Source organism: Sminthopsis crassicaudata, chromosome 2, assembly GCF_048593235.1.
Source record: "Sminthopsis crassicaudata isolate SCR6 chromosome 2, ASM4859323v1, whole genome shotgun sequence".
Taxonomy (NCBI): Eukaryota; Metazoa; Chordata; class Mammalia; order Dasyuromorphia; family Dasyuridae; genus Sminthopsis; species Sminthopsis crassicaudata.
Genome location: NC_133618.1, coordinates 474,406,464 through 474,419,142, shown reverse-complemented (window position 1 = coordinate 474,419,142; position 12,679 = coordinate 474,406,464). Strand labels below are relative to the sequence as shown.

The window sequence follows — 12,679 nt, the reverse complement described above, 5'->3', positions numbered from 1 at the left end:
TGATGGACATTTCTTAGTTTCCAATGTTTTACCCCCATGAAAAGGACTGCTATAAATATAAATTCTTTTTCCTTTTTTATGTTCTCTTTGGGATATAGACGTAGAAGTGATAATGCTGGATTTAACTATGCAGTTTGGTTGCCCTTTGAGCATAATTTCAGATTGTTCTCCAGAATGGTTGGATCATTTCACAACTTACACATAAGACACCCCCATGCCCAATAGTGCATTTGTGTCCCAATTTTCCACAGCCTCTCTAATATTTATAATTTTCTTTTTTTTTTTTGTCATATTATCTAATTTGATAAGTGTGAGGTGATATATCAGAATTGTTCTCTGATCAAAAGTGATTTTCAGCATTTCTTCATATGGCTGTAGAATGTTTTCACATATTCAGCTGAAAACTGCCTACTCTTATGTTTTAACCATTTATCAATTGGAGAATGGCTTGTATTCTTACAAATTTTACTAAATTCCTCATATAATTGAGAAATGAAGCCTTTATCAGAGACATTTGCTATAAAGATTGTTTCTCAGCTTTCTACTTTTCTTCTTTTTTTTTTTTTTAAAACTTGTTTTGTATTTTTCCCCAGTTACATATAAAAACATTTTTAAAAATTTTAATAGTATTTTTCCAAGTACATGCAGTTAGTTTCCTATATCCATTTTTGTAAGACTTTGTGTTCCAATTTTTTTTCTTCCCTTCTTTTTCTTCCCCCTTCCCAAGGTATCAAGCAATCTGATACAGGTTAAATAAGTGCAGTTCTTTTAAACCTATTTCCATATTTGTCAGGTTGTACAAGAAAAGTCAGACCAAAAAGGGAAAAAAACCACAAGAAGGAAAAAAGCAAACAACAAAAAAAGCTGAAAATAGTATACTGTGATCTACAGTTAGTCTCTATAGTTCTCTCTCTATGGATGCAGAAGGAATTTTCCATGCCAAGTTTATTGGAATTGCCTTGAATTACCTCATTGTTGATAAGAGCCAAGTCTATCATAGTTGATCATCACATAGTGTATAATGTTCTCCTGATTCTGCTCATTTCATGTAAGTCTTTCCAGGCTTTTCTGAAGTCATCTGCTGATCATTTCTTTAGAACCATAAGTTATATTCAAATACCATAAGTTATTCAGCATTTCCCCAGTTTATGGGCAGCCACTCAATTATTAGTTCCTTGCCACTACAAAAAGGGATACTACAAACATTTTTTGCACATGTGGGTCCTTTCTCCTCTTTTATGATTTCTTTGGGATACAGACCCAGTAGAAACACTGATGGATCAAAAGGGTATGATAGTCCTTTGGGCATAATTCCATATTGCTCTCCGGAATGGTTGGATCATTTCACAGTTTCACCAACAATGCATTAATGTCCCAGTTTTTCCATATTTCTCCTCAAACATTTATCATTATCTTTTCCTGTCATTTTAAAAAAAATTTTATTTATAAATTTTTTTTGACATTATATATGCATGAGTAATTTTTTTTTATAACATTATCCCTTGTATTCATTTTTCCAAATTATCCCCTCCCTCCCTCTACTTCCCCTTGATGACAGGCAATCCCATATATTTTACATGTGTTACAATATAACCTAGATACAATATATGTGTGTAAATACCATTTTCTTGTTGCACATTAAGTATTAGATTCCAAAGGTATAAGTAACCTGGGTAGATAAATAGTAGTTCTAACAGTTTACATTCACTTCCCAGTGTTCCTTCTCTGGGTGTAGTTGTTTCTGTCCATCATTAATCAACTGGAAGTGAATTGGATATTCTTAATGTTGAAGATATCCACTTCCATCAGAATACATCTTCATACAACATTGAAGTGTACAGCAATCTTCTGGTTCTATTCATTTCACACAGCATCAGTTGATGTAAGTCTCTCCAAGGCTCTCTGTATTCCTCCTGCTGGTCATTTCTTCCAGAGCAATAATATTCCATAACCTTCATATACCATAATTTACCCAACCATTCTCCAATTGATGGACATCCATTCATCTTCCAGTTTCTGGCCACTACGAAAAGAGCTGCCACAAACATTTTGGCACATACAGGTCCCTTTCCCCTCCTCAGTATTTCTTTGGGATATAAGCCCAATAGCAGCAATGCTGGATCAAAGGGTATGCACAGTTTGATAACTTTTTGGGCATAGTTCCAAATTGCTCTCCAGAATGGTTGGATTCTTTCACAACTCCACCAACAATGTATTAATGTCCCAGTTTTCCCACATCTGCTCCAACATTCATTATTATTTGTTCCTGTCATCTTAGCCAATCTGACAGGTGTGTAGTGGTATCTCATAGTTGTCTTAATTTGCATTTCTCTGATCAGTAGTGATTTGGAACACTCTTTCATATGAGTGGATATAATTTCAATATCATCATCTGAGAATTGTCTGTTCATATCCTTTGACCATTTATCAATTGGAGAATGGTTTAATTTCTTATAAATTAGGGTCAGTTCTCTATATATTTTGGAAATGAGACCTTTATCGGAACCTTTAATTGTAAAAATATTTTCCCAATTTGATACTTCCCTTCTAATCTTGTTTGCATTAGTATTGTTTGTACAGAAACTTTTTAGTTTGATGTAATCAAAATCTTCTATTTTGTGATCAATAATGATCTCTAGTTCTCCTCTGGTCATAAATTCCTTCTTCCTCCACAGGTCTGAGAGGTAGACTATTCTCTGTTCCTCTAATCTATTTTGATCTCATTCTTTATGCCTAAATCATGGACCCATTTTGATCTTCTCTTGGTATATGGTGTTAAAGTGTGGATCCATATCTAATTTCTGCCATACTAATTTCCAGTTTTCCCAGCAGTTTTTTCCAAATAATGAATTTTTATCCCTAATGTTGGTATCCTTGGGTTTGTCAAAGACTAGATTGCTATAGATGTACCCTTTTTTGTCCTTTGTATCTAATCTGTTCCACTGATTGACTGGTCTATTTCTTAGCCAATACCAAATGGTTTTGGTGACTGCAGCTATATAATATAGCTTTAGATCAGGTATACCTAGACCACCTTCATCTGACTTTTTTTTTTCATTAGTTCCCTTGCAATTCTCGACCTTTTATTCTTCCATATGAATTTTGTTGTTATTTTTTCTAGATCATTAAAATAGTTTCTTAGGAGTCTGATTGGTATAGCACTAAATAAATAGATTAGTTTGGGGAATATTGTCATCTTTATTATATTCCCTCGGCCTATCCAAGAGCACTGAATGTTTTTCCAATTATTTAAATCTGACTTTATTTTTGTGGCAAGTGTTTCGTAATTTTTCTCATATAATTCCTGACTATTCTTTGGTAGATGGATTCCCAAATATTTTATACTCTCAACATTTGTTTGAAATGGAATTTCTCTTTGTATTTCTTGCTGTTGCATTTTGTTGGTGGTATATAAAAATGCTGAGGATTTATGTGGATTTATTTTGTATCCTGCAACTTTGCTAAAATTCTGAATTATTTCTGATAGCTTTTTAGCAGAGTCTTTGGGGTTCTCTAAGTATACCATCATGTCATCTTTTCCTGTCATCTTAACTCAATCTGAGAGGTATAAAGTGGTACCTCAGAGTCATCTTAGCCTGTACTTCTTTAATCAGTATTGATTTAGAGAATATTTTCATGTGCCTATTAAATGGCTTTAATTTCTTCATCTGAAAATTTCTGATTTGTATACTTTGATCTTTTATCAATTGGAGAATGACTTGTATTCTTATAAATTTTACTCAGTTCTCTATATATTTTAGAAATAAGGCCTTTATCAGAAACATTGGCTATAGAATTTTTTCCCCATTTTTTTGCTTCCTTTCTAATCTTGACTACATGGTTTTGTTATTTTTATTATTTTTTAATTTTTTTTTATTCATTTTTTCAAATTATCCCCTCCCTCCCTACACTCCCTCCCCCCGATGGCAGGTAATCCCATACATTTTACATGTGTTACTACATGGTTTTGTTTATGCCAAACCTTTTAAACTTAATGTAATATAGTAATAAAAAATTAATTCACTTTGCATTCATAATGTTTTCTAGTTCTTTGACCATAAATTTCTCCCTTCTCCAAAGATCTGTCAGGTAGACTATGCCTTGCTATCTAATTTGGTTATAGTATTACCCTTTATGTCTAAATCATGGACCCATTTTGACCTGATCTTGGTAGAGAGTTAGATGTTTGTCAGTGCCTAGTTTCTGCTATACTGTTTTCCAATTTTCTCAGCAATTTTTGTCAAATAATGAGTTCTTATCCCATAAGCTGGAATCTTTGGGCTTACCCAACTAGATTACTATAATCATTGACTATTGTGTCTTGTGTACTTAAACTATTCCATTGATCAACTACTCTGTTTTTTAGCTAGTATCAAATGTTGCTTTGTAATATAGTTTAGGTCTGATACATCTGTTTTCCTTCTAATCTTAGTTGAATTGGTGATGTTTGTGAAAAAGTTTTTTTATTTAATATAATCAAAATTATTACATTTCATTATAAATTACATTTCATAATGTTCTCTTATCCCTTGTTTGGCCATGAATTCTTGATTTCTCCATAGTTCTGTCAGGTAGATTATTCCTTGCTCTTCTAATTTGCCTAGAGTGTTATCATTTAATCTAAATCATGTACCCATTTTGAGCTTATCTTGGTATATGATGTGAGATGTTGGTCTATATCTAGTTTGCACCCTGCTTTTTTCCCCCAGTTTTCCCAGTAGTTTTTGTCAAATAGTAAGTTCTTATTCCAGAAGCTGGGGGAATTTGAGTTTATCAAACACTAGGTTACTATATAGCCTACTTTTGACACATAGCAAGCTGTGTGACCCTCTGTAAAACACTTAACTTTATAATGCCCCAGATAATTCTTTTTAATAAATTGCATGGCAAGTGCCAGTTAATATTAGTAAAGGGAGTTTCCTGACCAGAAGTACCCCCATACTAATGAAAAAACCCTCCAAAAAACTACCCCAAAATACAACCCCTTTTAACATGCACCTCCCTGGGTAATTGTGGGGAATCACATAAGAAAATAATATATTAAAAGTGCTTGTATCTGAAAAGCACTAGGGAGAGAATTCTATTCCTAGGATTGCAGCTCTAGAGCTGGAAGGGACCTTAGAGGCTATTTAGAGTAATCTGTCCTAACGTTACAGATGAAGAATAACAATCTTTGTGTCAATATGTCAATCTTTGTGGTTTCTATTAATAGTATCAGTGATGATGAAATTTATGCCATTTATAGACCAGAGACATTAAATGAATTCTGTTGATAAATATTAATCTTTCTACAGCACACTCAGCATGGAGTAGGATAATGTGGAGTGCATAGCACAAACTTGAAATTTAAATGAAAGTTCAGGTAGCTTATTTTTCCTGTTTTTCTCTTTTAAGAAAACAGAGTAGTATTTCTTAATTGTGTAGGGAGAAGCATTTATTAAGTGCCTATACTCTATGCTAAGCACTTTGCAGTTATTATCTCATTCAATCCTAACAGCAACCCTGTGACATAGTGTTATTATTTTCCCCATCTTACAGTTGAAGAAACTGAGGCAGACAGGTGAAGAGACTTGTTCAGGGTCATACATCTAGTCTGTGTATAGAATCAGATTTGAAGTCTTCTTTATTCCAGGCCCAGCACTTTATCCCCTGTGATGTCTGACTGCTAGTAATGAAATAGTTAATTTCTTTCAGGGGAACTTGGTAAAAACTGAACCAGAAAACACACTTTTAAGATCTAGTCTTCTTTATGTCTCATTTTCATATAATATTCTGAATGTCATTTTAATAAAAAGCTTCTGTTTGACAATAGTTGAATGTGTGAAGAAGAAAAACTAGGGTAAGCAAAACTGGGCAAGCAGACAGTAAGAGAAATGTGTCTAATATTAGGATTAGTAAAAAATCATTTTTTGGAGTATTAGAAAATAGTGAAAACTTTTGTAACACTTTTTTGAGGAATATAAAATGGATTTATATTGACGTGAATTTAATTATTTTCTGTGTTTAACAAATTCAAAACTGAAATATGTTAAAATATCTTTCTCAAGTTTGAAGTGGTAAATTCAGCTTTGGGAAAAATATTCTGATTAGTAATTGTTTAGCCATTTTTAAAATGTCATTGGTACATTTTGTGCTTATGTTATTCATCTGCCATCACCAGTTCTGAGCAGAGGTCATTCTGTATCATAAAGAATGGAAGAGGAGAAAAAAACAGTTCAACCAATAAATTAATCAAGTTCCATATCTGTAGTGCTCCACTTTTGTAAAAGAGACAAGGAGATGCATTTGATCTCAGATCATCAACATCAATAGTGTAACCATGCAGTGATCAGTTTTTGGTTTTTTTTTTTTTGTTTGCTATTGCATTTTATTTTTTAATAGCTTTTTATTTACAAAACATATGCGTGGGTAATTTTTCATCATTGACCCTTGTGAAACCACCTGTTCCAACTTTTCCCCTCCTTCTCCCTATCCCCTCCCCTAGTTGGCAGGCAGTCCAATATATGTTAAATATGTTAAATACAATACATGTGTACGTATTTGTATAGTTATCTTGCTGCACAAGAAAAATTGGATTTAGAAAGAATGTAAAAATAACCTGAGAAGAAAAATAAAAATGCAAGAAGACAATAACAGATAGAGTGGAAATGCTATGTTGTGGTACATACTCATTTCCCATAGTTCTTTCACCAGGTGTAGCTGGTTCTCTTCATTACTTAACAATTGGAACTGATTTGGATCATCTCATTCTTGAAGAGAGCCACTTCCATCAGATTTGATCATCATATAGTATTGTTGTTGAAGTGTATAATCGATCACTTTATATATAATATATAATATATTTAAGTATAATATCACTAAGATATTATATATAAGAGATATTAGAAGACACTCTCCTCCTTCTTCCCTTCCTCCTCTCCCCCCAATTCCTTTGCAAGGTAGAAAGGTCCAGGGCTGTTGAACAGTGCATATATTTTCAGTCATTTTTGCATATTAATCAATTTTACTAATTAATTTTTTCACTCTTTTTTTCTTTTTTTTGAAATACTCATTATGTGGGATAAGCTCTCTGGTTGAGGGGAAGGGATGCTGGAACAAATTTTGGCAATGTTGAAGTGTATTTTGTTTCCCTTTTTCTAATTTCACTTCAATTTACAAAAGTCTTCTCAGGCCTTTCTGGTCAGCCATTTAAGACTATTTCTAAAGCTGATTTTCTTATATGAGAGTTTGTAAAAAACAAAAAAACAAAAAAACAAAAAAAAACCATGATCTGATGGTAAATTTAAAATGTATGTTAGCAAAATAACTTGATTTTTATCCTCAATTTCTCAAATGAGATTATAATAGAGTACATAGGTTTCATAATGGGTATATGATATGGTTCTTTGTAAATAATAGGCTCACAATAATTGTTTGTTGAATTGAATTAACTATGCACCAAACATTGGTGTTTGAATGCAACAGAAATGAGTCTAGAACACAAATTCTACCTTAATATTAATTCTGCTCTTCAGTGCTAATTCAGCTCTTTTGCTCCTATTAGTTGTATGTATGCTACATTTCAAGTTGAATTTTATTTTAGATGCCCGTCATAAACAAGAACCTGTGCAACAATCCAGTTTTTTGGAAAGCTACTCAAAAGAGAAATGTAAGAAGAACAAAGAAAAACGAAAGACAAAGAAAGATCACAAGCACAAAAAAGAAAAGGTAAATTTGTTCTTGGTGGAATAGATTAAAGAGGACCATTGGTTGTTGTTTTCCAGGTGTAGTAATGCTCAGGCTCAATTCTTTTTTTCTTTTCTTTTTCAAAAAGCTTTTTATTTTCAAAACATATGTATAGATAATTTTCAACATTCACTTTTGCCAAAACCTTGTGTTTCAAATTTTTTTCTTCCTCCCATCCCTTTCCCTAAATAGCAAGTAATCCAATGTATATTACACATGTGCAATTCTTATACATATTTCCACAATTATCATGCTGCATAAGAAAAATCAGATCAGAAAGGGAAAAAAAATGAGAAAAAAAACAAAAACCACAACAAAAAAATGAAAATACTATGTTGTGATCCATACTCTGTCCCCATAGTCCTCTCTCTGGGTGCAGATGGCTTTCTTCATCACAGGACCATTGGAACTGGTCAGGCTGAGTTCTCAAAGCCAGACTGTGGTAAGCCATCCAGCCCTCAGATTCTGATACTTGAATCTTTGGAATTCTCACTTCCTTCCCAAAAGGCTGAATTTTTATGTGCAGCCTTTCTTTTTTTCCCCCTGAAGTTTTTTCCAAGGAAATGTATTCAGATGTATTGATTTTCTTATTAATGTGAAGAAGTTTCAGGAAGATGTACAGATACTATAGTGTATCTTAAATTATGAAAGTATTTAGTAAACCTGAAAATGCATCATTTTTGGCTGTTGAGTACCAAATGAGGACTTTTCTGAGAGTATTCTTGTTGAAATTACCTTGATTTTAGCCCCAAAATGTATTTCACAGTTTGCTACTCAGGAAATTGAAGAAATGTGTGCTTTTAAAAAATAGTTGTATTGCTAAAAATATTAAATAAATTTTTGTCATGGTTAAAATCTATTAGCTGGATAAAGTTTATAAATAAATAACAATTAGATTGTTCCTCTTTTGAAAGTTTGCTTCTCAATATATTGATCTGTTTATTTTCCATTCTCATTATAGGAGCTGTTGGCTCATAAAAAAGAGATTAGTGGTAATTTTCCTGGGAGAAGAAAGCATAGCTTATGACTTCTAGGTTCAACAAATAGCATTTGGTTATGCTAACAACTCCTATATATACACCAGTCAATGTTTTTTAGTCTCTTTTAGAAGTAGTTATGGCATCATGAACAAGAGCCACTGGACTTTGACTCTAAACAGCAAGGTTTCAGTTTACACTCTATCACTTTTTCCCAAGAATCCAGCACAATTTCTTTCTTTCTTTTTTTTTTTTTAATTTTATAATTATAATTTTTTTGACAGTACATATGCATGGGTAATTTTTTACAATATTATCCCTTGCACTCACTTCTGTTCTGAATTTTCCCCTCCTTCCCTCCACCTCCTCCCTTTTCTCCCCTAGATGGCAGGCAGTCATACATGTTAAATATGTTATAATATATCCTAGATACAATGTATGTGCCAGCAGAATTTCTTAATCTATAAAATGTTGGTAATATTCCTTGAATTACCTACCTCATAGAATGGTTAAGAGGAAAAGCAAATTATAAGTTGTAAAGTAAGTTGGGAGTGTTACTTATTATCATTCAGTCCCTGATATGCCCATGAATTTTACAGAAAGGAAAAGCATTTCTTTAGCTACTTTTTCACTGGCCAGGCTTCCATTTGTTATTAGATATTGTATGTATCAGACAGGCACACATATTAGACATGTATTTTCTCCATATAAATTGTTAATATATAGTTTCCTGTCACACCTACTTTGTCTATTATCCCTTCATATGAGTTGGCAAGAAAATATTTATGAAACATCAGAAATTTCTTGATCTCATATTGTTTAGGAAGCAGTGAAATTAAACATTAAGTTAATGACAGAAGTGTCAGCATGTGTAGCAATTCCTAATTTTCTATTCCGTAATTTTTTTGGCAGTTGAAAGACTTTAAACATTTGAGATATTATATTTTGGTAAAGTTAATGTAAATGGCTTACTGTTTTTTCTTCTTTGGATTATGGCGTCATCTTTTGATCTTTTGTGATGATAATGAAGCCAAGATGGAATGTAGGATAGAAAAATAGATTAGAAACAGCTTGATTATTAACAGACTAATGAGAGATAATATACATAAGATGCATACCTGCTTGGGATAAATTAAGACACCAAAAAGTGTATCAGATAAATTAAAAATAAAACTGTTTCTTAACTATATTTTCTTGTTTTTGCAAAGTAGTAGTGATGTTGTTTTTCTGACTAGCCCCTCTCTATATGCATTTCCATGAGGTCTGTTACCCAGATGTATAGTCAATCAGAGGCATTCAAGAAAAATTGGGTCACTTGAGTTAATATGAAATGTCATGAACCATCTTGGAAGTGCAGTATCTGCAGGACTGTGCCCTAAACATATATATATATACATTTAGGAGTTAAACTTTATACCATTCTGCCATGTAATACTGTTATTTCATTGCTACACCAAAGTATGCTAGATTTCATTTTGAAATAGGGTTTTTTGATTTTAATGAACCTAGCTGTCTTTTTTTTCCTGATCATTTCTTCCAGAACACCTCAAAGCTTCACACTAAAACAAGGGAAATACAAGACTAAACAACTATATTTTTTTTATTATTTTTTTTAATCAGAAAAAGAAACACAAGAAACATAAACAGAAAGGCAAACAGAAAAACAAAAAAACAGAGAAGAGTAGTAGTTCAGAGAGTGTTGATAGCAGTGACAGCCAGAGTGATACTGAGAAGGTCAAAGACATATCACCTCAGGAACTTTTGAGAAGGTATGTCATTCTTTTGTGTTCTACTGATATAGAAATGAATCCAGCAGGAAAAATGAATTCAAGGCATTGAAGTGTAAGTCAAAAGAGCCAAGTTTTGGTTTTGGTGCCAAGCCAAGAATAATAACTGTTACCTTTCTTTATAAACTATTTTCATTTTTTCAGATCTATTTCTCCAAAAGAGAATAAAAGGATTGAAAGAAATGATCATGCTGTTTTTAAACTTTATAAGATTTCTTGCATCCAGCCTCTTTTTTTCTATTTATACAGTGTACTTTCTTTGTTTAGATCCTCATTATTTCTCACCTAAATTATTTCAAGCCTTCTAATTGTTTTCCCTGGATCTAATGGGAAGTTTCTTCCCATTCTGGTCCACCCTACTCATTGTCTACAAAGTAATTTTACTTAAGTAAAGGTTTGACCATGCTATTTTTCTATTCAGTCAACTCCAGAGGCTTCCAATTACCTCTATAAAGTAAAATATAAACTCTCATATTTGACTTTTTTTTTTGGGGGGGGGGGGAGCCTAAGGCAAGGTAAGTGACTTGCCCAGGGTCACACAACTAGGAAGTGTTAAGTATCTGAGGCCAGATTTGAACTCAGGTTTTCCTGACTTCAGGACTGGTGCTCTATCCACTTCATATTTGACTTTTAATTACTTTTACAATCTAGCCTTTACCCCCTTCCACATTCTGTAAAACAGCCCAATTGGCCTTTTTTCTAATCCTTATACATTCCATTCCCTGTCTGCTGCGTCTTTGTTCTGGCCATACTCCATGCCTAAATGCCCTCTATAATTCCCTCTACTTTAGAAGCTCAAATACTATATTTTACATGGAGCCTTTCCTCATCCCCCAAACTACCTTGTATTTAACTATTTTGTATATATTTGTATTCATCAGCTTTATACTGTATATATTTTTACATGCTGCCTCCCCCATTAGAATGTAAACTTTTTGTGAGTAGGGGTTGCTTTATTCTTTGTATTTATATCCCTAGCATGTAGTACATAGAAAGCAATTAACAAATGTTGATTGATTAGTTGATGTGTGAGGAATTGATGGAGCTGAGAATACAAGAGCAAAAATAAAACAATACTTTCAAGAAGCTTACATTCTATACTCGTGAACTTTTAGATAAGAATCACAGTGAGAGAGCCTCATTTCCGAAAATAATGACTCAGTGATATAGAAGTGACAAAGTTTTGTTCTAAGTTCTCATTGACTGACCAAATATTCTTTTGAATTAAAAAGATTATGTTCTAACAGTCTTAGTGTTGATATTGTAGAGAAACAATAAAGATGAATGTTGGAGAATCCTATAAGATATGTTTTAAAATCATATTGATATATGATTTTTTTTTTTTACAGGCTGAAACGTCTTCCAATAATAAAGAAGTAACCTATTCCATTTTGAACAGAGTCTGATCTCTCTTCTGAAATTTTGATCTCCTCTATGATGGTAGATCAGTTATTGTATAATTAATGAATGTATAGATTGTATTTATGTGTAAAGCTATGATTTTAAACAGATTTTTAAATCTTTGCATTTCTAAGTTTGAGCTGGAAAGTTGTAAGTTGGATTATAGCTAGTGGCAAAAGAATAAAATTCTCAACGTTCATTTTAATTAAAATAGTATTTTGCATATTCTCTGCTACTTGAAATTTACACATAGAGCTTAAAAACTATAAACTAGGGGCAGCTAGGTGGCGCATTGGATAGAGCACCAGCCCTGAATTAAGGAGGACTTGAATCCCAAATCTGGTCTTAGACACTTAACACTTCCTAGCTGTGTGACCCTGGGCAAGTCACTTAACCCCAGCCTCAGGAAAAAAACAACTATAAACTAGTATGACTATTGTGAAGAAGTAAAACATTCACATGGGAACACTTTTATAAAGAAAAGAACAAAGTTAAAAGGAAAAAAAAATATCTGCTAACAAAATGGATTGTCTTTTTTTTTTTTTTTTTTAAACTAAAGCTTCTTGCTTTGGTATGGGTAGCCTGGGATTCTATCTAAGACAATCTGTATAATTGCACTGACAGCTAAAAGTACCCTATGCCAGTTAATATTTCATTTCAGTATTCTATCCATTCAATAATAAATGGATGGTTTAAAGGAATCTGATTCAAAACCCTCTATTTTATTGTATAAGAAAGGAATATATGCCATCAGTGTTCAGGGTGGAAAACCCTTAAGTTTACAATGTA

General features: G+C 32.7%; 1 protein-coding gene across 1 annotated transcript in view; it reads left to right on the top strand.

The window, feature by feature from the left end:
• The window catches only part of GPATCH1 (G-patch domain containing 1), a 55,804-nt gene extending 43,709 nt beyond the window's left edge, over positions 1 to 12,095 (top strand). Inside the window, exons 18-20 of the mRNA XM_074293231.1 lie at positions 7,583 to 7,707; positions 10,323 to 10,471; positions 11,839 to 12,095. Coding sequence (XP_074149332.1) covers positions 7,583 to 7,707; positions 10,323 to 10,471; positions 11,839 to 11,869 — 305 coding nt within the window. The 3' untranslated portion in view covers positions 11,870 to 12,095. The remainder of the gene's footprint in view (positions 1 to 7,582; positions 7,708 to 10,322; positions 10,472 to 11,838) is intronic.
• The last annotated feature ends 584 nt before the right edge of the window (positions 12,096 to 12,679 follow it).